General features: G+C 50.2%; 2 protein-coding genes across 5 annotated transcripts in view; one reads left to right on the forward strand and one right to left on the reverse strand.

Annotated features, from left to right (window-relative positions):
* GTF3A (general transcription factor IIIA) lies at positions 1-12,184 on the forward strand. Its single transcript, XM_053223889.1, has 10 exons — positions 1-106; positions 208-407; positions 2,625-2,725; positions 6,541-6,637; positions 7,030-7,118; positions 8,427-8,500; positions 9,720-9,800; positions 10,319-10,548; positions 11,631-11,690; positions 11,922-12,184. The coding sequence occupies exons 1-10, from the start codon at positions 1-3 to the stop codon at positions 12,084-12,086; spliced, it is 1,203 nt and encodes a 400-aa protein (XP_053079864.1). The 3' UTR covers positions 12,087-12,184.
* MTIF3 (mitochondrial translational initiation factor 3) overlaps positions 11,516-24,789 on the reverse strand; it is a 17,860-nt gene continuing 4,586 nt past the window's right edge. The window contains exons 2-7 of one of the 4 annotated variants that reach the window (XM_015083733.3): positions 21,075-21,150; positions 19,870-19,970; positions 16,367-16,827; positions 13,336-13,490; positions 12,077-12,387; positions 11,516-11,979 (exon numbers count right to left, since the gene is read on the reverse strand). In XM_015083733.3, the coding sequence (XP_014939219.1) occupies positions 12,169-12,387; positions 13,336-13,490; positions 16,367-16,827; positions 19,870-19,931 (897 nt within the window). In that variant the 5' untranslated portion in view covers positions 19,932-19,970; positions 21,075-21,150 and the 3' untranslated portion in view covers positions 11,516-11,979; positions 12,077-12,168. Of the gene's footprint in view, positions 11,980-12,076; positions 12,388-13,335; positions 13,491-16,366; positions 16,828-19,869; positions 19,983-21,074; positions 21,151-24,789 lie in introns of all 4 variants that reach the window. The other 3 variants (XM_015083732.3, XM_015083735.3, XM_015083734.3) reach the window with 3 other exon arrangements.

A 24,789-nucleotide genomic window follows, 5' to 3' on the forward strand; every position in this document is an offset into this window, starting at 1 on the left:
ATGCGCAAATGCGGCGCCGGCGCGGGGCGGGGCCTGTTGTGCGCGCGCGCGCCGGCGCTCCAGTTCCGCCTCTCCGGGGTCGTGCTCCCGGAAGTCCGGCGGCGTCGCGCGTGGGAGCCTCCGGGAGTGGAAGGAGCGGGGTCCGGCGGCGGCCGCGCGCAGCCGTTCGTCGCCCGTGGCTCGGCACGTGGCTGAGCGCCCGCTGAGGCGTCCTGGAGCCGCAGGCCTCGGTCGCCGAGGCGGTGTCATCCCTGACCATCGCCGACGCCTTCACCGCGGCGGGCGAGAGCCCCGCCCCGCCGCCCTCCGCGCTCAGTAGGAGGTTCATCTGTTCCTTCCCCGATTGCGACGCCAATTACAACAAGGCGTGGAAGCTAGACGCGCACCTGTGCAAGCACACGGGGGAGGTAACGGGGCCGCCGGCCCGGCCACGGAGGGGTGTGGCGTCCGGGCCCGGGGACTCGGGATGGGGTGGCCCGCCAGCTGGGCTGTGTCCCAGAGGCCCCGGGGCAGCGTGTGGCTGCACAAGCCTGTGCGAGACCTATGCAGTCTTGGCAGCCTGGATCACAGAGGCGAACCAGCTCTGCCTTAGGTTAGGGAGCAGCCGAGGAGAGATAGACAAGTTCTGAGAACCAAAGACAGCCTTGCCATGGGCTCCAAGCACCCTGAGCCGCTGCTTCTCCTTTGATCTTGAGGCTTGGTCCGTCACCGTCTCCTGATAATCTGTAAATAGGTGCAGAGGAAGGATTCATTTACTCGCATGCTTTCTACGCCCTCGACCCCCAGCAGACACCTGCCTTAATCCCTGGCCTCCTGGAACTGGAGTTGGAACGGGGGGGGGGGGGGGCGGGGGGCTAACGTCTTAGTACTGGCGGTTGTGCAAGCAGCATGCGTTCATTCCTTCACAATTCAGTACCTTTTTAGCTCTGATGGGAGTAGTCGACAAAACAAAAGGCTCCTGCTGTCACCGACCTTGTCCTTGAATGGGGACAAAGGAGTAAGTAGGGATGAGACGCAGTAAATTGAGGGCTCCTGGAGGATGGTCAGGAAAGGTCTCTTTTGACCTGAATGAGAAGGAAGGGATCCAACCGGGAAGACACAAGGGAAGACAGTCCCGGTGGAAAGAAACTGCAAAAGGACCTGTGATTGTGATCGAGTTGGGGGCCGTATAAGAGGAGGTCGGAGAAGCAGGTGTGGTGGGATCATTTGTAGGCCAGGGTGCAAATAGGGTTTGGAGTTTGGGTTTTCTTTTGAGGGCAGTAGGAAGCCTTTGGAAGATGGCAGTTGGGGAAAGGGAAGCTCATGGAGGCCAGGGAACCTGCCCAGTTTCCCAGTGTCAGTTCCCAGCTGACACTGCCTCAGCTATAAAGCCCTTTACTTCTTAATCCAGGGACCCGCAGCCCCCGCCTTTGCTCCCAAACCTACCTAACTTCCGGGCCGTGCCTTCGTGTGACCTCATGGCTCCCTACCCTCTCTGCCATTGGAAGGTTGACCATTTCCTCCAGCTCTTTTCTACGCGGACCGTTTGCCCTGCACCTTTCTGTCCCGGACTTTACCCGTGCCACCAGCTGTCCTGGCAGTCTTGCCCAGTGACTGGCTCCCCTCGGAGCAGCCGTTGTGTTCCTCTTCCTGTCCTTTCTCTTGCCCATTCCGCCCCTCAGCTTCTGGGTTCTGAAACCAGTATGTCCAGGGAGAGAAGCACGTGGTCACTTCTATGTCCCTCTCTGAGAAACCCTGGGGCAGCGTGAGCCTCCTGTCCCCTCTGTGGATTGCCCCCAGAGCCATGGCCCAGGGGAAGGACAGATTGTGACCTCGGGGCATGGGAGCGGTAGCCCTGCACCCCCCTCCCTCAGCTGCGCCTCTCTCAATGAATTGCACTTTCTTTAAAACAAAAACGACGACAACAAAAATAATGGCAGATATTGTGCAAAATTCTGTGGATCTTCCCCTGGTAGTTCAGTTCTTCTGTCTTCCAGTCTACTTGCTTTGTTACTAGCACTGACATTTGAGGCCTCGGTACCTCCCCCCTGGACTGCCATGGGGCTATGTTTTTCATAGGTAAATAAACCACACTGGTTATTTGGGGGATGTGTTTCGACTTTTCCTGTAGGTTCAGAATGGAGACCCCCTCCTCCCACCTCCTGGGTCCCAAGCGGTGGTCGCAGTGAGGCTGCGAGCGTTTTCCTATGGGTGTGTCAGGCCTTCTCTTAGCACAGACCCTGGGATTGTCCGGGATGAGAGGGAACCCGCACCTTCCTCTGCCGTAGGCTTTCAGCGGATAAAAGCATGCAGTGGTGGCGATCTGTGCACATCGGCCAATGCTAACAGCACACAAGTCATCTGTAAGGGGCTTGCTCTGGACGCTTGCTGTCGGGTTGGGAGCACGTGAACGGTGCTGTTACCGTGAAGGCCACCCGCTAAGTTCGCGTGTGACTGACAGGGCAGGATCTGCTGCACCGACTTCGGGAGGCAGTTGTGGCCTTTGTGTAACTCAGTGGAAACCATCCCTGGAGGCAGAGTCCCTGCCTGGCTAAAATGTCCCCTGCACGTTTTAGGTCTTTAAATGGTACCAGAGATACTGACTGGGGCAGGAGTGACATATTTTTTTCTTTCCTTCCTGCTAGAGACCGTTTGTTTGTGACCGTGAAGGGTGTGGCAAAGCCTTCGTCAGGGACTACCATCTGACCCGCCACGTCCTGATTCACACTGGGGAAAAGCCATTTGTGTAAGTAGAGAACAGTCTTACGGCCTTTAAAGAGGTTGCTTTTGGCATACAGACCTGGTAAGAAAGTAGATTGTTAACTCGTGAGGCCAGGGATGTGCAGTGTCCTTCATTTGCACTTCCTGGTACAAGAGGAGCCTGGGTTTCGAACGTGTGGAAGAGAGGAGGGGTGTGTGGGTCACTCGTGAGAACTTCAGGAATGAGTCTGTCTGAAGTCCTCTTAAGTTGGCATCCTCTCTCCTCCCTTTAACGTGTGTACTAAGTGGGACACCCTCCTCGAGAAACACTCCGCTCAGACTAGATGGGGTCATGGTTCCCTGGCAGATTCTTGGCCCTGCATTGAACAGGGTCTTTATGAACCAATACGCTGCTGGGAGAAGAGACAGAAGCATAAAGGAGTAGAGCTTTTAATAGCTGATCTTGTATTTCTTCAGATCGAGCCGCTTCACCTCTCCCATACCAGGCTTAATTGTATTTTCCTTGGAGTTGCTGATTATCTCTGAAAAGGGTGGAGGTGTTGCTTGTCTTTTAAATCGGCTTCTTTAAAGTAGCGGGTCTCAAATATAGGGAGCGTGAGAATCACCTGGAGAGCTTGTTAAGAAAAAACACAGAGTGTTGGATCCCACCCCGGAATTTCTGATTCAGTAGACATGGGGTGGGGCCTGAGACTTCGCATTTCTAGCAAAGGCTCAGGTGATGTTGATGCCGTTGGTCTGGCATCCACACTTTGAGAACCACTGGACAAAATGTTCCGTGAAAACACGGAGTTTTCACTGGAAAAAGAGTAACGACTTTATAGATTCCCAGAGCTACATCCAGGAGACCACGTCGAAAAATAGCTGTTTGGCACGTCCTGCAGATGTTAGAATTTGGTATCCCAAGTGTGTTCTATGAGACAGCTCCTTGAGCAGTGAGGTTTTCTAATGATCTGAGTTCACTTCTTCCAGTTTTAAGAGGATGACGAATGTGAAGTGTCTCACGTCTCACTAAGGTCCAAACAGTCTGAGGAAGGGGAGCTGTCAGCTGTTGGCACGGGATCGTCTTCACTGCCCTTGTCCATGTGGAGAGCCACCTCCATCTGACCAGTGTGCTGGCCAGCGGGAACGGGACAAAGTCCTGAGGGGGCAGACGTGTTCAGTTCAAGCACACGGCGTATCACCGAAACAGATGACCCTAAGTGAAGCTTAACGTATTTCAGAATGTGGTTCGACCAGCCCAGCAAAGAGTAACGAAGCGTGGTCTGGAAAATGGGGCCGGGAGAGTCTTTGGCCTAGAAGTTTCCCTTCGGGGAATTTATTCTACAGATACACTTGTGGCTGAATTAAATGCCGCTATGAGGTTCTGTGCACAGCATTGGAATCAACCCGTGTGCTCATCAGGAGGGACTGAAAAGTGTATCAACACGGTAGAATCCTAGACAGCCGGAAAAACAAATGCAGGTACCGTCTGTGAAGCCGTGAGTGAGTGTCCAACGGCATATTCATCAAAAGACCACAGTTCAGAAGAGTGGACAGAGGGCTGCCTTTTTGTGCATAAAAAGGAGGGAGAAGAACGCGGGAAGAATCTGCATTTATATCTGCTTCTATCTGTATAAAGCCGAACAGGTCGCCTGTCCTGGCTGGGAGTAGTGGGGAGTCCCGGGGGGGAGGAGGCAAGGGTGAGGGGTGGAAGGAAACCTGCAGCTGTGTCCCTTTTCATGCTTCCTGGTTTCTGAATTAAGCTACTGTATGCTCCTTAAAAAACTGGATCTTCAAGAAGAACTGGGGCTGGACAGATTCCCAGGGTGAATTGGAAAGGGAGGGTTCCCTCTGGAACAGGGCAGCTCGGTGTTACTCCCTTCCGGCTCTCTCTCTGGCCTCTTAATTCCACGTGGCCCAAGTCTCTTGAAGTGCAGCCTGAGCTCTGCTTCCTTCGGCCTTCCTGTCCCTCGTTCTTGCTGGTGGCATCCCTGTCCACCCGATGGCCCTCAGCGAAGGCGAGGCAGCTTCCCTGGACGCCCCGTCCTCGCGGCTGTCCTCTGCAGCTGGCGGGTCGTCAGGTTCTGTCCCTTCTGGTCAGACCCCTGCCCCTCCCCCCGTGGCCGCGGTCATATTTCAGGCTTTGACTCCGACCTGAATGGTGTTGTCTCTGCTCTAGACGGCTTCCCTTCTTAAAGCTGTGCAGGGTTTAAGTGTTGCTTTCATAACGAAGTCCAGGGTCTTAGCATATTGTGCAAATGACCTTTGCGATCTGGCCTTTTTGTGATCTTGCCCCATCTGCTTGACTCTCAGACATAAAACCCGGTCCGTGCACCACCCTGCAACTTTGTCCGCGTCTTCTGTGCCCCTGCGCCTGCTCTTTGCTCCCGGTCGGGACATTTCTGGGCCCTGTCCTCTTGCCCCACACTGGTGTTGGGTTAAATGCCTGTGTCAGGATTGAAGTCAAGAGTGACAGAAAACCCAGCACAACAGAGACGCAAACACCGTCTCTGTTTCTCTTGTGTAACAGAAACGCTGACATGGACAGTTGGGGGTGTTCCACAGTCAGTAGGACCTGGGCTCCTTGGAACTTGTCACTGCCGTCCTCATCTTGGGGCTTCGACGTCGCGGTCCAAGGTGACCTTTGGAGTTCCAGCCATCATAGGCGTTCCAGCCACCAGGATGGGCGAAGGCGCAAAAGAGGCGTGCCCCCTTTTAGACACTTTGTGGTCGTTGAGCCGGATGGGCCAGAAACAGCCGTGTGGCCACCCGATTGCAGGGCAGGCTGGAAAAAGTTCTATTTCTGTTGACCGTGTACCCAGCTAAAAGTCAGCCTTCCGTCCCTGGGGTCAAAACCACCACCCGTTGGTGTCCGTCGTGTTCTCTGCCGCAGCCTCCCGCACGCTTCCAGTGGGATCTCCCGCTGCCCCCGCTCACGGTCAGCCCCCTGTAGACGGCACAGCGCCCGGCAGTGTCACCCCGTGTTTACTGGTCCGTGATGGCTGAGATTAGGGCCGTCCTAGAAGTCCTGCTTCGTCCCTCAGGCTGAGGACTCACAAGAAGAGCACACGTTTAAAACACAACTTCACAAAGAATTTGGATAATTCAAGGGCAAGATATAGAAACACTCATTAAGGGGAACTAGGATGGCTTGGTGATATGCCAGAGGGCATTATGGTTGGTGGTTTTGCTCTAAATACCCATTTCTACCTCTGAACAGAAGCTAAAAGTCGTGTTTTTGAGGGGTTTTTTTTTTTCCCTTTGGAAATGCAATTTACTTTGACATTTCAAGCAAAATGAAGGTTTTGAGATTCTAAATTAAAAAACAATTTCGCTTAAACATGGAGTTAAGCCTGAGCAGGTTTGGGTTTTGGAAGTAATGTCTTGCACCTTCTGTGTGCCCGGCTCATAAAGGACGTGTGATGAACGTGCTTGGTTTCAGAAGCCTGGGTGAAGACGCATCTCGTTCCCTGGTAATCCCGTCAGAGTGAGGCTGACGCTTCAGCTTTAATGCTTTGGAGTTGGTTAAAGTCTGTTTTATACTGTACTTTGGACAGTAGTTTCTTTAAATTTTTTTAATGTTTGTTTATTTTTGAGAGAGAGACCGAGCACAAGTGGGGGGCGGGGAGAGGGAGACACAGAATCCAAGGGAGGCTCCAGGCTCCGGGCTGTTGGTGCAGAGCCCGACATGGGGCCCGAACCCATGAACCATGAGATCGTGACCTGAGCCGAAGTCAGATGCTCAACCGACAGCCACCCAGGCCCCCTGGACAGTACTTCTATAAAGGAGGAGGATGTATACATCTTAAAACTTCTCTTCCCTCGGTTTGTTAATATTTTGATTTATGCAATTTCTTACAGTTGTACAGCTAGTGGCTGTGATCAGAAATTCAACACAAAATCAAACTTGAAGAAACATTTTGAACGCAAACATGAAAATCAGCAAAAACAATATGTAGTAAGTATGAATGATTTTCTATGCTTAAACTCTCTGCATATTTTTAGGCTTATTGTCTAACGTTCCTAAAGGGCTCATCAACCAGATTTTGTCTGGCAGATACCTGAATTTAGCCCAACTACTAGCTATCATAATAATGGCTTATTTTGAAAGCATCCTTTTTTTTTTTTTTTTTGGCTAATGAAGTTTATTATGGTAGACTGCCCCAAATGAAACCGTTTTGCTGTTTCCAGTGTGTTAAATCTTTAAAGCTTCCTGGCATGGGATTTGACGGTAACTCGGGGGGAGCAGGCAGCAAGTATAAAATCTTCACGGTGTGTTTCTCCTGAGGGAATTCTCTTGTGAACCACTCTTTGATTTTTTCCAAAGTCTAACGAACCTTTATCAAACAGTGCACTTTTGAAGGGTGTGAGAAGGCCTTTAAGAAACACCAGCAGCTCAGGACCCATCAGTGCCAGCACACCAGTGAGCCACTGTTCAAGTAGGTTCTCCACATGGGTGAGGTCTCTTGCATTTCAGGTGGCAGGATGATTGACACACAGGGGCGCCTGGGGGCTCAGTCCGACTCTTGGTTTCAGCTCGGATCATGATCTCACGGTTCAGGAGTCTGAGCCCTGGGACAGGCTCCGTGCCGAGAGCGCAGAGCCTGCTGGGGATTCTCTCTCTCTCTCTCTCTCTCTCTCTCTCTCTCTCTCTCTCTCCCTCCCTCCCTCCCTCCCTCCCTCCCTCCCCCTCTCTCCCTCCCTCTCCCCCTCCCTCTCTCCCTCTCTCCCCCTCCCTCTCCCCCCCTCCCCCCTCTCTCTGTCTCCCCCTCTCTCTCCCCGCCCCTCCTCAGCTCATGCATGTGCTCTCGCTCTTTCTCAAAATAGATAAAAAGTAAAAAAAAAAAAAAAAAAGATTGAAATGCACAGGTGGGATACAAGCGTTCTAAAGCCACGTCTTAACATTTTTCTGTGCAGCGAACGCCCACGTCTATATCGGGGGCACGTCAAAAGTTTAATTTGGCTTTTATTTGCTAAAAGAAATAGCTAACGTGTTCCAGAATAATTTGTGAGATCAGTACAGTTGTGGTTAAGCTTGAAGGGAGCGCTGAGAAGTGGCTTTATTCAGTCGTATGAAATGTCACGGTGCAGACACGAAGCGGTCCCTTCCGACAGAGCCACAGCGATCGGGCCTGTCGGCCTTGCATGCGAGGGGCCTTCAGGAGGGACAGGAACGGCGACGGGACACACGGGGGTGGACTCGGGGAGGGTGCGAAGGAGCACCCGGTGAGGTCTTGAGGAGCACGGGCTGGCGGTGCTCCTGGCCCACGCGGGGCCGGTGGGCGGCCACCGAGGGCTGTTGCACGGAGCTGGGACGTGCCTCTGCACCGGTCACCAGACGGGTGCACCTGACGCTGCCTGCTCGCCACGCCGGCCCTCGGCCGCGGTGTTAAAACTCGCAGAGACCATGCCCAGTGCCTTAGGGGTTCACCCAACCCGTGTTTTTGTAGCCAGGAAAACAGTGTATCTTTTCAGAAGCATAAAGATGAAAACTATTTAATTTGATCACATCCTTAAAAAAAAAAAAAAAAAAGGTGCTGGCACTTGTCTCTAAGTTTATTTTGTCTCCAGGCTGGCCAGTCACCTGAATTTCACCTGTGATTCGGTCTCAGTTTTAAATCTCCTTTTTATGATTGGTTTGGTCGTGGGGAGAGACTCTGGAGCGGAAAAGGACGAAGTTCACGTCGACCCTGAGGGGCTGCCCCCCAGAAACGGATTGGCTCACGCCTCGTGTGTCGTTCGCCCAGGTGTGCCCATGAGGGATGTGGGAAACACTTCGCCTCCCGCAGCAGGCTGAAGAGACACGGGAAGGTCCACGAGGGTGCGTACGGGGGCCCCTGTGGCACCAGCTTTGAGTAGACACTAACCGCGACGCGTGCCGGCTGGCCTAACGCTTTGAGCGGAAAGCGCCTTCTCTTCTGTTCCACGGCCACGCTGAGAAACTCGGCACTGTCCAGGCGGGGGCGGCACGCCACAGCTCGAGGTGTTAGGCACTCGACCGGAGGCCCGCCTGTCGCCTGTTCACGCACCGCTCTTGTCGCCGTTGGCAGTGAACGCTTCATGCCCGGCGCGAGTGCCTGGCGGTGCGTTACACTTCTGAGAGTGGCGCTCCAGCCGAGGTTGGCTTCGCCACCACCATTTACACGTCTTCACGACCTGTGTCATTCTTTTCCTTACTGGCACTCGCAGGGCTTGGGTAACAGTTCGAGGTTCCGGAGGAATCAGGTCGTAACTTCTTTCAGAAAGACTGGATTACGTTACCTGAATCTGTTCTCTGTTTCCACGAGGGATGCTTTTGTATCTGTATTCCGATTTTCTGAGTATAGAATATGTTTTTGGGTGGTTGTTTTTTTTAAAACGAGAGAGTAGTAGGTGAAGCCTGAGAGGTGGCCTCGCTCCTTTTGGTTTCACTCTGGTATCTCGTGGGTGAAACACGGGCTGGCTGTTACCCGGACTGATTCTTCCAGCTGCGGTGCTTTACACAATGTCCGCTGTCGTCCGCAGCGTTTCCTCCAGGGTCTTATTTCCTCCCTTAGTCGCAGCCCGAGTCTTTTCTGCAGTGCAGAAGCCACCAGGTGGTAAGACTTGAGGCGGCCAGGGATGGGCACACAACCACCGAGACTCAGTGTTGGTGGTCTGGCGAACGCAGAGGACCCCAGAGCTCTGAGGAAAACAAGAGGCAAGCACAGAGCAGGGAGGGAAGGGACCGTGAGCCAGCGGCCGGGGAGTGACGGCAGCCGGGAGCCCACGCGCGGTCTACCCAGCTCACTGACCACAGCGGGAGAGGGCACGGCATCCTTCCGTGGAGTCTGCTGAGGTGAAACCCTACGTGCAGTGAACGCCTTGCTGTGCGATCGTAGGGTTTTACTGTAAAACACGCCTTAGTTTTTATTCCCACCTCCAACGGCTGACGGAACAGAATGGTATTGGGAGGTAGGAGGGCAACTGTATAGGCTTGTAAGTTTCCTTTCCGATGACGAGCGGTGTTCACGCTGAATATTCACAGAAGGCGATGCGCCCGTCTGCTTTTTCCTACACAGGCTACGTGTGCAAAAAAGAATGTTCCTTCGTGGCAAAAACGTGGACAGAGCTTCTAAAACACAGGAGGGAAGCCCATAGAGGTGAGGCAGATGTGCGTGGCGCAGTGTGACATTTGCCCCTACGGTTTTGGAGCGTGAAGTGCTAGGCATGTGCCTTAAGACAAAGGCGTTCCCGTGACGTTTGTGAAGCTGGTACCTCGGTGGCCTGGCAGACGCACGGGAGCCGGGGTCCTGGGTCGGGGAGGAGCCGCCGTGCAGTTAGCGGCCGGAAAGTCTCCGGCGGGGGGGCGGTCTGGGAGGCGGTGCCTTCTGTACTGGAGGCCGAGGAAGGACACGGGTCTACTTCATCTTGTCCCCTGCCCACGGCCACCAGGCTGAGAACCCCTGCTCCCTGGTAAGGGAATGGAGTGACTCCACGTGATACCCGCACGTGGGAGCATCGAGACCGGCTTCCAAGCAACAGACACTGCAGCCGGTGTTCGGATTTATGATCATCGTGACCTTTTTGGCCCCAAATACCTGCCTTACAAGCTCAGCGTTCATTTTCCCCGAGTGGCGATACCTGGGGAAATGGGTTAAGTGTGTGTCTGCTCCACCAGAGGCCATAAGATGTGAAGTCTGCCAGAAAACCTTTAAACGCAAGGATTACCTGAAGCAACATATGAAGACTCACGCCCCGGAGAGGGAGGTGTGCCGGTGTCCCAGGGAAGGCTGTGGTAGGACCTACACGACGGTCTTTAACCTCCAGAGCCACATTCTCTCTTTTCACGAGGAAAGGCGCCCATTCACCTGTGAGCACGCCGGCTGTGGCAAAACGTTCGCAATGAAAGTAAGTACTCTCCCTCACAAACGCGGTCCTCTAGACGGGTGGCCTCCCGGCGGGGTTCCTGGGAGCCCTGGGTCCCAAGACGGTGTCCCGGGGCCTGCCGATGGGGAAAGCTGGGTGACCCGGACCTTCCCCTCTCGCCTCAGCAGGGGTGGTTCTGAAGTCCGCACAACAACCGGATTCACCCGTGCCAGTGGTTCTCAAAAGTGTGGCCCTTGACCGGGAGCTTCCGCATCACCGGAGAACTTGCTAGAAATGCATATCCTTACCACCCCCCCACCCCCCGCCCCCGAATCAGAAACTGGGGATGGGACCTGGTAATTTGTGTTTTAACAAACCTCCCAGGTGATTCTTACGTACCTACGTTTGAGAACCAGTGGCCTGTGGTACCACATGCCTATTAGGTGTCCTTTTAGACTCACCATCTAGGGATTGAGAAGTGGGCATCAGGACATGAGGGACCGTAGGACTGGAGTCTAGTCTAGATCTGGGTGAGATGTGAACAGGTGAGCACGTGACACTCACTGGAGGGCCTGTGCGGTTCGGCAGGCTCTCTGGACGGTACTCTTCCAAGCGTGTGCCGTGCGCCATGGTTAAGACGGAACACCCAAGTGAGGCAGGCCCAGCGTGGGTGCAAACCGACAGGAGCTCGGAGCTGATCGCAGTCAGCATCATTATCAAGGGCAGGGAGACCGGTCAGGTGTTCCGTTGGTGTTTGGGAATGCTGCTGCCTAGATTCAGTTACAGGAAGCTTCTTCAGCCTGGAATAGCTCATCCAGAACTGGCTCTCCCCCTCCTCCCCCTCAGGAAGCAACTCAGAAGCCATGTCGGGGGGGGGGGGGGGGGCGGCGAGACTGTCTAAATTCCGAACCTGAGTCCTCGGGAAAGGTAGTGATGAGGTGTAGGATGTGAGGAAGAATTCTGCTCTGGTGGGAGAATCTTTAAGTAGAGGTCAAATCCCTCAACGGTATGTAACAGAAAGAAGGTCGACAGTTTATTTAAAGAACTCGTGAAGTTCTCATATTAATAGGCACCCAAATGGCAGCGTTTCAAAAACATAACTTTTTCTTTTCCCTTCATCGTAGCAAAGTCTCACTAGGCACGCTGTTGTGCATGACCCTGACAAGAAGAAAATGAACCTCAAAGTAAGTTAACTGGGGCCCGCTGTGGGTTTTAAACCCAAAGTGCCCCAGCCGGATGCAGTCTCGGGTACTTTCGGCTCGTCACTGCTGTGTGAACTACTCTACTGGGAACGCGATCGCTGGGCTTCACTTTCTTCTAAGGGGGTGCTGGGTGCCTGTTGGGGGGTACAGCTATTAGGTTAGTTGGATAGTTTGATTCTGCGTTCTCATTGTCTCGCTTTCTTATTTCCAAAGGTAAAACCGTCTCGTGAAAAACGGAGTTTGGCCTCTCGTCTCAGTGGATACATTCCTCCTAAAAAGAAACAAGGACAAAGCTCATCTCTGCCTACAAACGGAGAGTCACTGAACTGTACTGAAGGCAGGGTGCTCTCAACGGTCGCGATACTTACCCTCAACTGAACACCAGATTGCTTTGCTTAAAGGACCACAGACCAGCCAGCTCAGTTCTTTCCTCCCAGAAGCACATTTTCCTTTATTAAAATCACGGATGCACAACATCTGATTCTCTGTTGTTTCCATTTTCTTTGTTCAAAGGGTCCTCTTTCTGGGCTCCTTGGGTTTCTCCATGTGCATTCTCTTCCTTTTTGCTTAAATGACGAAGAACACACATTACAGCTTTCCCTCCCCTAACAGGTTGTGGGCGGGTTGAGAAGGTAGCTATTCCGGGCATAGTGTGGAGTATTTGATTACATATCTCCTCCTAGAAGGGGAGAACGGCCAAAGATTAATTTAAAACCAATGTCTTCGACTCTTTCTAGTGCTAATGCTCTAATACCCATACAAATCTGCATTCTTGATTGAGTTGCCGTTACTTAAGTCATCAGCTCAATCAAAGTGTGCCTTTCTGGTTAAGCAGTCATTGAAACCTGTACCATAACCAGGCAGTTTTACAAACTCCATGGAACTATACTCCCGCACTAAAAGTCGATAGTTTAAAATCCCCGCTGTCAATGGCCCTGAGGGGCTGTGTTTGGCTCCAACTACCCTCTCGGAAAAGAGAAGTACAGAGCGGTGGGTTTGGGCATGGGCAGAGGACCTCCTTATCCCCACAACTGTCAGTCCTGTGCGGTTCCTAACACCCGCTCACAGAGTCATTTGGGAAACACACCCAGTTCAGAGATCCAGGATCAGCTGGGCTGGGTCCTAGGTCTCGGTGATTCTAACATGAACAAGGGTGGAAACCACTGGACCCATGCTGCCGTTTAGCTGCTGAGTTCTCGGACTCTAAAAGTGAAGTAGATACTCTGTAGACTGACCCTGGGAGTGTAAACTGATAACTTTTCACAAAGACCATTTAACTTTATATGGAAGAATTCTCAGAGGCGTTCATAAATCGTAAATAGACTTTAAAAAAATGAATATGTTTTTCTACTTAAATGTTAGATACCGTACAATTTGTCAAAGAGAAGAGTATACATTACTCTTTCACTAGATCACGAAGTGCAGTGTTTTCACATGACGATACTTCCGCTTCAGTGGAAAAAGTATATGGAGCGTATGTTTGCGTTTTGAAAAGCGAATTGGGAAGCTACTGCCGTCACGGGAGAATTCGCCAGCTACTCTGCCTTTACGTTACCCAGACTTTCTACGATTGTTCTTTTAGATCAGCAAACAGAATGAGCAGTTTCTCAGACCTGCTTTCACTTACCATTTTATTTTCTGGCTCTACGTTCTTCCCTTTCTTTATAGTAATTTGAACTCTGTATTTTTTCTCAATCCATTGCTGAATCTGTTTACTCTTTGTGTCCAAATCATGTCGTCCAATATTTGAAGAAAAAGTTAGCTCCTTTGTCAGGGTAGGGCCTAGTTTAAAACAGAGACTTTTTTAGGACTGTTGACTGGTCCCTTTGGGGGACCTGAGCTGGGTCATGCACGCTTCGTGAGATCTGCGGTTGCCACAGGGGCCCGGACGCTCCTCTTCCTGACTTAGTCTGACAGACCGGTGAACACTTTTTAAACAAGGAAAATAGACATAAAGGTACCAGTTTTTACCTGTCAAGTATCTAGATATGAAATGCTTCCAATTATTAGTACCCTCGTTTGATGACAGTACAAAAGAATGGTCCTTTAAAAGGAACAAGTTTAGCTTTATGATAAACTTAATTGGCCTTATTTTTCTTTCTGACTGGAGCAGTGTTTAGGAAGTACTCCTTTTTCAAAAATTTTTTAAAAATGTTTATTTTTGAGAGAGAGAGAGAGAGAGAGACAGAGCATGAGCCGGGGAGGGGCAGAGAGAGAGGAAGACAAAGAATCCGAAGCAGGCTCCAGGCTCCGAGCTGTCAGCACAGAGCCCGATGTGGGGCTTGAAACCCCAAACCATGAGATCATGACCTGAGCTGAAGTCGGACGCTTATCCGACTGAGCCACTCAGGCGCCCCTGGGAAGTACTCTTCTCATCTGACTCCTTTAGTGGTGCCCTTCTAGTGACAATGGGGTCACCCGGACTGCATCAGACGAGAGCGAGCTCTCTATGTCCTGTATCCAGCAATGGAAATCCTGACTTAGAAAATTACAGGGAAGGAACAGATTCCTTAGTAAAAGCTTTGGAAGATTCAGAGTTTTCATACGGGGGAAAAGTTAGGTTTTAATCCACACAACAATCTCCCTGGGAGCACTAACCGCATGTGAAAAAATACAACTTTAAAATAGAAGAAAAGACCGGGTATGTTTGTGACCTCAGGCTAAAAGGATTTTGTTAAGGGACGGCTGGGTGACTCAGTTGGTTGAGCATCTGACTTCGGCTCAGGTCATGACCTCACGGTGTGGGAGTTCGAGCCCCGCATCGGGCTCTGTGCTCCAGCCTGGAGCCTGGACCCTGCTTCAGATTCTGTGTCTCCCTCTCTCTCTGCCCCTCTCCTGCTCATGCTCTGTTTATCTCCCTAAAAAATAAACGTTAAAAAAAAGAACGATTTTGTTAAGGAAAAAAATTGATAATTTCCTATGTCAAAGACACTATGGTGTAATTTTGAAAAGGGCAAAAAAAAAAAAAGAAATCTAACTGGGATAAGGTTTTTTTGCATCACACAGAGAATCTTATAAATTGGCGGGGGTGGGAGGGGGGACCACGCAAGTAGAGGAAGAGGGCATGTAAACAGGCAGTTCACAGAAGAGGCAACTCCAATGGTGAAATGAAACCCAAAGAAATAATAAGATCGGGTTTCTCACCCACTGGCAGGACAAAAATTAGATGAGAGTACCAAGTATGGGTGAGGATGTAGAGAAAGAAATTTTATATATTGCTGACAATTTGCCCCATAGACTCTGGAGACACTGACAGACATGCCCTTTGGTCTGGAAACGAGCCAGCTCTGGTCTGGAAATGAAAGGCTGGAAACGAGCCCAGTGCCCATGGAAAGGCCCTGACCAATCCACGGTATCTGGTACATTCTGAGGATTCCATTGAGTAATTATAAAAAATTAGCTACAGCTGTTACATAAACCTAGCTCTTGAAGACAGCATGACACAATTTTCATGTGTACAGAATCATGCCATATACCACGGATTTGTACGTCACTGAAGTAACAACACAGACTCACATTCATGTCCACGGCGGCAGGGAGGGAGGACGGCACAGGAAAAGGGAGCACGGAGACTTTGACTTTCCTGTAATGTTTTGTTTCGTTTAACAACCTTTAGTACAACAACGTTAACGCTTGTTCATTTTGGATGGTGGGTAACAGGTGTGTATAGTTTTCTGTATGCTTTCTAATTCCCAAAAGTAATTTTCCTAATAGACCTCCTTTTAGGAACACCTCCTTGCTTCCTTCAAGCTCCCGCAGCTGGTCCTACGTCGCCACCGGAACAAAATTAATGCCTTTACCACCTTAGAGCTTCAACTATCTCTGCAAAGAGCACCCCCGCCAAAGCTCTCCAAGCTTCTCGGTGCTGTTCTGCGTTTTTTCTGCGATGCAATGTGATGCCCTTACCATCCCGGTTGGCCTCTTCGGAAGACTTTTTGTTTCCCAGCCAACATCCTTGTTGAATGTGGTGCCACAGAACCGAGCCACAGAGAACCGTGTGATTTTCCTAAGACACACAACCTCGCTGTGGCAGCTCTGGGACCCGTCTCCTGCCCCCTGCCCCAGAGTGTTTTCCATAAAACAAGCTTTCGTAACCGTCAGCACTTATTAGGACTCATGAAAAATTTTCACTTGATGTCTCGTTCCTGGCTCCATAAGGCATAAAAGACAAGGCCGTGGTAAGGTGATCGGTAAATGTGTAAATGAGCCTTACTCCCAACAGGATGTGGAAGATGCTCTATGAATCCCTTCGGAGATCAGAAAGGGCTTCCGGCCAACTGGCCAGGCGCCTCCAGGTTAGAGATGAGGGGGAAAGAGGGGAACAGGGCCCCCATCCCACTGCTTCCGAGGCTCATTTCATTCCGGCCGCCAGAGATGCTGCCACCCCCGGGCCAGGCCAAGAGGAAAAGGGGTCCCGTCGTTCTGGGGTGCCTCCCTATTTCCCCCTCATTTTACACGAGGAAGCGATGCCGACCACAGGGCATCGAGGGAAAAAGACGGGAGGAGGAATGGAAATGAAGCGAGAGCTGGAGAAAGATGCGGGAGATGTGGGGAGGCCGTGAACTACCCCGCTGCTCACACCCTCGCTGTCACCAGGCACCTCGGCAGACGCCCTCTGCGGTCCCTGGGGCTCAGGGCATGGGCAGCAGGTCACCTACCGGGTTTCGGGTGGGCCTTTCCCAGCTCCCGGAGTCGCAGGCGCTCCTCGTGGATCTGTGCCCCCGTCAGGAGCTGGTACTGCGGGGGCTCCGCGCCGCTGTCCCTTGTCACGAGCCTCAGGTCCCGCTCGTTCATGAGCCTGATCACGTCTGCTCGGTGCATGTTGCCCAAGTCGTTGCCCGCCTCATCCAGCACGTGAATAACCCGCTCGTGAATTTTTCTTCCGATGTTGCTAAGAGCTGGTTCATTCTTCTTTTTCTTCTTCCTCTCGTCCTGGGTGTCTGCAACAGTACCGAAAGCTTTTGCGTGAATCGGGCAGGACAGTCTCGGGCCAGAAGCTCGGAAGGACGGCCGTGCTGGTGCGGTCTGGTGCAGGGTGTATGTACCAGGACATCTAATGCAATTATTTCCAGTCTTCACGGTATGCAACGTTAGCCTCTTTAGAAGAAGAGTGGCCATCCTAAAAAGTAGGGAGAAAGGTTTGTTACCGTGCCATCATTTCATCCCCGTGGTCTGATACGGTGCACGGAGGGTGTGCGTGTGAGGGGCTGCAGGCCTGTGTCATCTGCAAACATTGTGGACCCGTGCACAGGAAATTTCCACCAATGACATGGACTGTCAGGTGACTGTAGTCACACTAGGTCACGGTGGTCCTGGCTCCAGTGCAAGTTACTGTCAGAACAAGCCATATTTGCACAGTGCTTTCCTTTTCCATCGTTTCCTCCCCCAGTGCTGCCGCATTTGATCTATTTCCCGAGGATCTATTTCCCGAGCTGCCTCATTTGATCTAGTTCCCAAGCACTACAGTGCTGACTCTGAGAGCGAGTATCATCCTACAGGTTTATTTAGAAGGCAGTACATAACATCCTCGGCGATTCACAAATACCAAGTCATAAACTGTGAATGCAGTCAGCTGTTGAGAACTTATCAGTGTATCTGGAGGTATCCAGAACACAAAAGCGCTATTCTGGGAAAGCTGGGAGCACTCTGGGAGGACTCTCAGAGAGGAAATATCCCGACAGGAATCAAAGTGCCGCCCTCATAAACCAAACGGATGACTCACGAGGTAATAAGGCGTGATGACCAAGCGTTAACTAAGCGTTAGGCACACGGGGTGAAGCTGGTTTACTGCATGGGAATAACCGCTGCTCTTATTAACGGCATTTTGGCTTTTCACTTGCTTCTCTCGCCCACTAAGTGTCTCTCTCCTTCCATTTGCACGTTAGGCCAAGGCCAGAGGTGCGGGCTGGAGGGATGAGAGGACCCACGCACATCCTCTGGGGTTTGCTGAGCAACACAAGAACTCAGGGAGGGGGCCCTGTCCACGACAAAAGAGGAAAGGACGAGGTGCCTTCAGCAGTGCTCCTCAAAGAACGGTCCCCCGTCACCTGCAATGAGAGTCACCTGGAGTGTTCCCTAGAACCGGAAACCGCCTCTGGTCGCTAGCTTGGATCTCACTGGGCTGTACGACCACCGATCCTGCCCCCATCACCCCCGCCTCACGCCTCTGGTGGCAAGTGATACGACCAAAAAAAAAAAAAAAGACACGGTAAATCGAGTGAAAGTGAAGGGATGCACGCAATCTCACCGTCCTAGCTGGATAACACCCGCCACGGGCTGCCCTGGCTCCAGCCTCTCCCCTGACTCCCCAACTTGTAGAGTTGCCTGCCCTCCCCCCCCCCCCCCCCCGACCTGTCCGCTAAGATACCGGACATCACCCACAGGGAACACCACCGCCCCCGCGCTCTCGCTCCTCCCTCGGTCTTCCCTAGCTCATAGAAAGGCCACGTGCCCTTCCGGCTGCTCAAGGCCCCAGACAGCAAAGGCATCCTTCCCTCGCCTTTTTCTCTCAGCGATTCGTCGGTCCGGCTCTGTTCACCCTCTACAAACCTCCGGGATCCAACCACCCCCCCTTCCCTGTTGCTATCACCCCGCTCCGAAGACAGCATCCTCTCTCACCTGGTGTACGGGTCCTGGCCCCCCTCCGGCACTCGGCTTCTGCCCTTCCCCCCTGTAACTGATCACCCGCGTGACGCCCAGGGGTCCTTTTACAAGGTACACGGCAGATGACGCCCCTCCTCTGCTCATCACCCTCCACCAGTTTCCATCTCACTCCGGGGGAGAAAGCCAAGCCCCTGAAGGGGCCGACAGCGGCCCCCAGCCACCTCTGCCCGAAGCACCTGTCCCGCCTCCGCGGCGCGGTTCCAGCCTCGATGGCCTGTGAACACAGTCTTCCTCCGGGCGCACGTAACGCGGGTAGATCCGCTGCGCAGCCGGCTGTGTGCTTCGTGAACCCGGGGGCTCGGCCCCAGGGTTACTGCTCAGCGAGGCCTCCCCGCCCGCTCTGTAGAATACCGCACCCTCCATCGCTTTCAAAGCCATTGCCTTGCCTTTACAGACGTCCCCTGCCGGACATACTATCTGGTTATTTGCACACATGTTCACAACCAGTCCCATTCGGTTCGCGGCTGCGTTCCGAACGCTAGAGCCCAGAGCCCAGCGCAGCCTGGACGTGCTCAGTGAATGTCTGAGACAAGGGGAACAGCCGGGAGGAACCTCTGCGCGTCACTCCCTAGCACTGTACAGGGACGCTGGGGTCCCCCGGCTTCGCATTCTGGCTGGCACTTCACGTGTCCGCTGACCTTAGTGAGATCTACGGCCAACGCTCCAGCCCCGGTGAATGGGATGAATTCCCTTTCGGTCATTACCTGGTTGGGGACTAACACCACCCCCCCCCCCCCCCACCGCCCCGCCTTCTTGTGCTAAAGGCTCTAAGACAGGAGCAAACTGGATTTTAAATAGCTGCCATAGCACTGTTTCACCAAAAAGCCAGGTATTTGTTGCTGGAGGAAGCCCCCAAACCCAAAAAGCAGGACAGTCTGAAGAGACCAGATGACCTTTTTTCCATTTATCGTCAGGAAAACAGCGGCAGCACCAAATTTCACAGTGAGTTAGGGCAGCCCTGGCAATAACACATGAAAGCTGACGTGTCCTGTGTAATGAATCCTCAACACATTAAAACAGATAATATTAATTCCAAATGTAGGATTTTTGACAACAAGTAAGCAAATAACAGACAAGGCATAGGAAAAAGATGAAAAGAAATTTATGAAGACCCTGGCTGTCTGTGGTCGAAGACCCAAGTGATTTTGTCCCCCTATCCTTCTTGCCATTTTTTTCCTCAATCTTTTACAGGGAATAAGTATTTCTATTTTTGTATTTAGTTTTAATTTTATTTTAAGTAAGCTCCACGCCCAATGGGGGCTTGAACTCACGACCCTGAGATCAAGAGTCACATGCTCTACCCACTGAGCCAGCCAGGAGCCCCTGGAAGAAGTATTTTTTATACTAGTACATTTATTTACAAAATAAAGACGATTTCAGAATAATGATGGGGAATTGTTTTTAAAGCTTTAAAAACACTTTCCAAGAAGAGGAAAAGGTAGAGAAATAGAGAAATACCGTAACCACGTTTTTCTTTAAGTTCTTTACCATTACTTACATTTTAGAGAGTTTCAAATTTCCTGGATTTACACAGCAATTAAGCTCCAATACGAGCTCCATTTTGGCTTTACGTCAGCAAAGCTGAACAGGTACACATTCCTTCAAAATAAGCTTTTCATAGATTAAAAACATAAATATGCAGTTAAGAAAAAAAAGCTGTGAGATTACTCAATCTGAACCGCAAATCCCACCTTAGGTTCAAATAATTAAAAAACTTGTCATTAGGAAAAGTTTCAAACATGTCCCGGAAGAATAGTATAATCAAACCCTAAGCATCCCTCACGCAGCCTCATAATTAATAGAATGTGGCCAAACCCACTTCCTCTCGGCCTGGGCTATTCCCCTCCCCCCACCGCCCTTGCCAGCTACCCATGAACTACTTCAAGGTAAATCCTATCTTGCCAACAAATACTTCAATATGTCATTCAATATGTCGTCTCTAGGAGGTTAGGACTCTTTTATCTGTTTTTAAAATTTATTTTAGAGAGAAGGGCGCCCGGGTGGCTCAGTTGGTTGAATGCCCGACTTCAGCTCAGGTCATGATCTCACGGTTCGTGGGTTCGAGCCCCGAGTCGGGGTCTGTGCTGACAGCATGGAGCCTGGGGCCTGCTTCGGATTCTGTGTCTCCCTTTCTTTGTCCCTCCCCTGCTCGTGCTCTATGAGTGGCTCTCTCTCTAAAATAAACATAAAAAAACATTATTTTAGAGAGACCGAGAGCTCTTGAGTGGCGGGGGAGGGGTGGGGAGGGGAGAGAATATCTTAAGCAGACTCCATGCTCAGGGCAGAGCCTGATGTGGGGCTCAATCCTATGACCCTGGGATCATGACTTGAGCCGAAGTCAAGAGTGGGATGCTTAACTGACTGAGCCACCCAGGCGTCCCTCTTTTATCTTTCTAATAATCATGATAACGCTACCCCAACTAATAATCATTCCTTTAAATATCCAGTTTTCTGATTGCCCCAATAATACTTTAATATCGTTTGTTGACATTTCATTCACAGGTTGGTAGCATGGACAGACTCCCACTGGCCAAATGTGTGGTAATTTCAACATTAAAGAATAATGGCTGAAAGTTATTTCAACACACTGAATACGCAAAAATCTACCAAAAAGAAAGATCGTTTGCCAGAGCCCTGCGTGACTATTACCCTGACTCCTCACTGTGAAAATTGGTCAAGAAAAAGAACGAAGCATCATCCTACCTCTTTAGGAAGAACTATAATCAGTAATCATCCCCAGTTGGTGAAGGAAAAGCTCTTCGTTAGAGGAGAATGCCAGCTAATAAATGGAGAAGAGAAGTAATTTACAAACCACCATTTTGCCACCTTCAATCAAATCACGGATTCAGGCAAGGATGGAGGCAAAATCATGAGGTAAAAAGCTAATGAGGAAACGAGGTATTCATATGGTGCTGAAGGGCGGCGCAAAGATTACCTGCAAATCGAAATGGGGAAAACACACTTTGGCCGTCACCCTGCCTGACCTAAGGTCAGACTCAGCATCCCGCCGGTGGGAAGAAGCCAACATCCTAGGGCATGCCTCCTTGTGCAGTGTGGCACCTGTTCGGTGCTTTCTGCAAAGCAGTCCTGCTGGAAAAGGTCTAACAGGAACCTGGTCTAGCCTCTACACTTAGCTTCCAGTTTCCAAGGAATACAAGGGCCAGACTCAGAGAGGAACAAATCAGATGACAGCACAAGGAAACAATCGGACAGATCCAGACTGTAGGACAAGACAACTGGCTCGGTGTCTTTAAAAAAAAAGTCAGTGTTATGGGCAATAAAAAGGGGGGGGGGGCTAATCTTGATTTAAAAAGACAGAGGAGACATAATGATAAAATACAGTGTGTTTGAAAAAAGCAACTGAAAAGGTATGTTGAGATATAGGGGACAAACTCTCACCGCTGTTGTTTAACATATTGTTGGAAGTTCTGGCATCAGCAATCAGACAACAAAAGGAAATCAAAGGCATCAAAATTGGCAAAGACGAAGTCAAGCTTTCACTTTTTGCAGATGACATGATATTATACACGGAAAACCCGACAGACTCCACCAAAAGTCTGCTAGAACTGATACATGAATTCAGCAAAGTCACAGGATACAAAATTAATGTACAGAAATCAGTTGCATTTTTATACACCAATAATGAAGCGACAGAAAGACAAATAAAGAGACTGATCCCATTCACAATTGCACCAAGAATCATAAAATACCTAGGAATAAACCTAACCAAAGATGTAAAAGATCTGTGTGCTGAAAACCATAGAAAGCTTATGAAGGAAATTGAGGAAGATACAAAGAAATGGAAAAACATTCTGTGCTCATGGATTGAAAGAATAACTATTGTTAAAATGTCAATACTACCCAAAGCAATCTACACATTCAATGCAATCCCAATCAAAATTGCACCAGCATTCCTCTCGAAACTAGAACAAGCAATCCTAAAATTCATATGGAACCACAAAAGGCCCCGAATAGCCAAAGTAATATTGAAGAAGAAAACCAAAGCAGGAGGCATCACAATCCCAGACTTTAGCCTCTACTACAAAGCTGTAATCATCAAGACAGCATGGTACTGGCACAAAAACAGACACATAGACCAATGGAATAGAACAGAGATTCCAGAATTGGACCCACAAATGTAGGGCCAACTAACCTTTGACAAAGCAGGAAAGAATATCCCCAACAGAAAAAAGACAGTCTCTTTAACAAATGGTGCTGGGAGAACTGGACAGCCACATGCAGAAGGATGAAACTAGACCCTTTCTTACACCATTCACAAAAATAAACTCAAAATGGATAAAGGACCTGAATGTGAGACAGGAAACCATCAAAACCCTAGAGGAGAAAGCAGGAAAAAACCTCTCTGACCTCAGCCGCAGCAATTTCTTACTGGACACATCTCCAAAGGCAAGGGAGTTAAAAGCAAAAATGAACTACTGGGACTTTGTGAAGATAAAAAGCTTCTGCACTGCAAAGGAAACAATCAACAAAACTAAAAGGCAACCGACAGAATGGGAAAAGATATTTGCAGATGACATATCGGATAAAGGGCTAATATACAAACTCTATAAAGAACTCCCCAAACTCCACACCCGAAAAACAAATAATCCAGTGAAGAAATGGGCAGAAGACATGAATAGACACTTCTCCAAAGAAGACATCCAGATGGCACATGAAAAGATGCTCAACGTCACCCATTATCAGGGAAATACAAATCAAAACCATACTGAGATACCACCTCACGCCAGTCAGAGTGGCTAAAATGAACAAATCAGGAGACTATAGATGCTGGCGAGGATGTGGAGAAACGGGAACCCTCTCGCACTGTTGGTGGGAATGCAAACTGGTGCAGCCGCTCTGGAAAACAGCGTGGAGGTTCCTCAAAAAATTCAAAATAGATCTACCTTATGACCCAGCAATAGCACTGCTAGGAATTCACCCAAGGGATATAGGAGTGCTGATGCATAGGGGCACGTGTACCCCAATATTTATAGCAGTGCTTTCAACAATAGCCAAATTATGGAAAGAGCCTAAATGTCCATCAACTGACGAATGGATAAAGAAATTGTGGTTTATATATACAATGGAATACTACTTGGCAATGAGAAAGAATGAAATCTGGCCATCTGTAGCAACATGGATAGAACTGGAGAGTGTTATGCTAAGTGAAATAAGTCAGGCAGAGAAAGACAGATACCATATGTATTCACTCATGTGGATCCTGAGAAACTCAACAGAAGATCGGGGGGAGGGGAAGGGGGGAAAAAACGTTAGAGAGGGAAGGAGGCAAACCATAAGAGACTCTTAAACACGGAGAACAAACTGAGGGTTGATGGGGGGTGGGGAGAGGGGAAAGTGGGTGATGGGCATGGAGGAGGGCACCTGTTGGGATGAGCACTGGGTGTTGTGTGGAAACTAATCTGACAATAAGTTATAAAAGAGAAAAGAGAGATACAGGGGACAAGCTGGATATGGACGAGATTCCTGATGGACCAGATGCTACCAGAGAAGTCCTGTGCGTGGTCTCAGGGACAATGCCATTCTTGGGAGGGGACTTGGTTGTTTGTGGGGTAGAGGACTGGGACATCTGCCACTTACTCTGACAGGATGTGGCGGAAAATACACGTGCAGTATGGCAACACTTGCTGAATCTACATCATGGTTACACGGGTGTTCTGTTACCAGTCTTACAACCTCTCTGTATAATTTTGTTCATAATTAAAAAGTTTTTAGGGGCACCTGGGTGGCTCAGTCGGTTAAGTGTCCGACTTCAGCTCAGGTCATGATCTCACAGCTTGTGAGTTCGAGCCCCGCGTCGGGCTCTGTGCTGACAGCTTAGAGCCTAGAGCCTGCTTTGGATTCTGTGTCTCCCTCTCTCTCTGCCCCTCCCCCGCTAATTCTCTCTTTCTCTCTCAAATAAATAAACATTAAAAAATTTTGAAGAAAGTTTTTAGAAGAGAAGCAACTGTCCACGGGAAGGAAAAAGTCCACTAGTCATGCAATTATGACTGTTCCAGTCTAAACAGGCTACAGATTTCACCATAACTTAATAAGCTGGCACTCTGGCTTTACGCACCTTTAAAAAATGTTCTCTTCATTAGTTTCAGTGCTGTATCTAAACGAAGCCTATGTCTAGAGACTTCACAGATTTAAAAGTCTGAAGTTTTTAATAATGCAGATCGCCTTTATTTCCCCATCTAGTTTTCATCAAAGCAGACTGAAAGTGTCCCACCGTCGTAAATGGAGATGGTTTCAGTCTGAGTTAGAACTTGTACGATGCTAACTAAAAGTTAACATGTTTTGGAGCAGTGTTTCTCAGAAACCAGAGGCCTACCAGCATCATCTGGGGATGCTTTTTCAACACACGAGGTGCTTCCTTTTTCCTCTCTTGTTAAGAACCCCTGGGTCAGGGGCACCT

The sequence above is a fragment of the Acinonyx jubatus genome, chromosome A1 (assembly GCF_027475565.1).
Source record: "Acinonyx jubatus isolate Ajub_Pintada_27869175 chromosome A1, VMU_Ajub_asm_v1.0, whole genome shotgun sequence".
NCBI lineage: Eukaryota > Metazoa > Chordata > Mammalia > Carnivora > Felidae > Acinonyx > Acinonyx jubatus.

Coding starts and splice junctions, on each gene's coding strand:
- GTF3A (XM_053223889.1), top strand. CDS start 1: ATGCGCAAATGCGGCGCCGGCGCGGGGCGGGGCCTGTTGTGCGCGCGC. Junction 2,726..6,540: donor ACTGGGGAAAAGCCATTTGT/GTAAGTAGAGAA, acceptor AATTTCTTACAG/TTGTACAGCTAGTGGCTGTG. Junction 6,638..7,029: donor ATCAGCAAAAACAATATGTA/GTAAGTATGAAT, acceptor TTTATCAAACAG/TGCACTTTTGAAGGGTGTGA.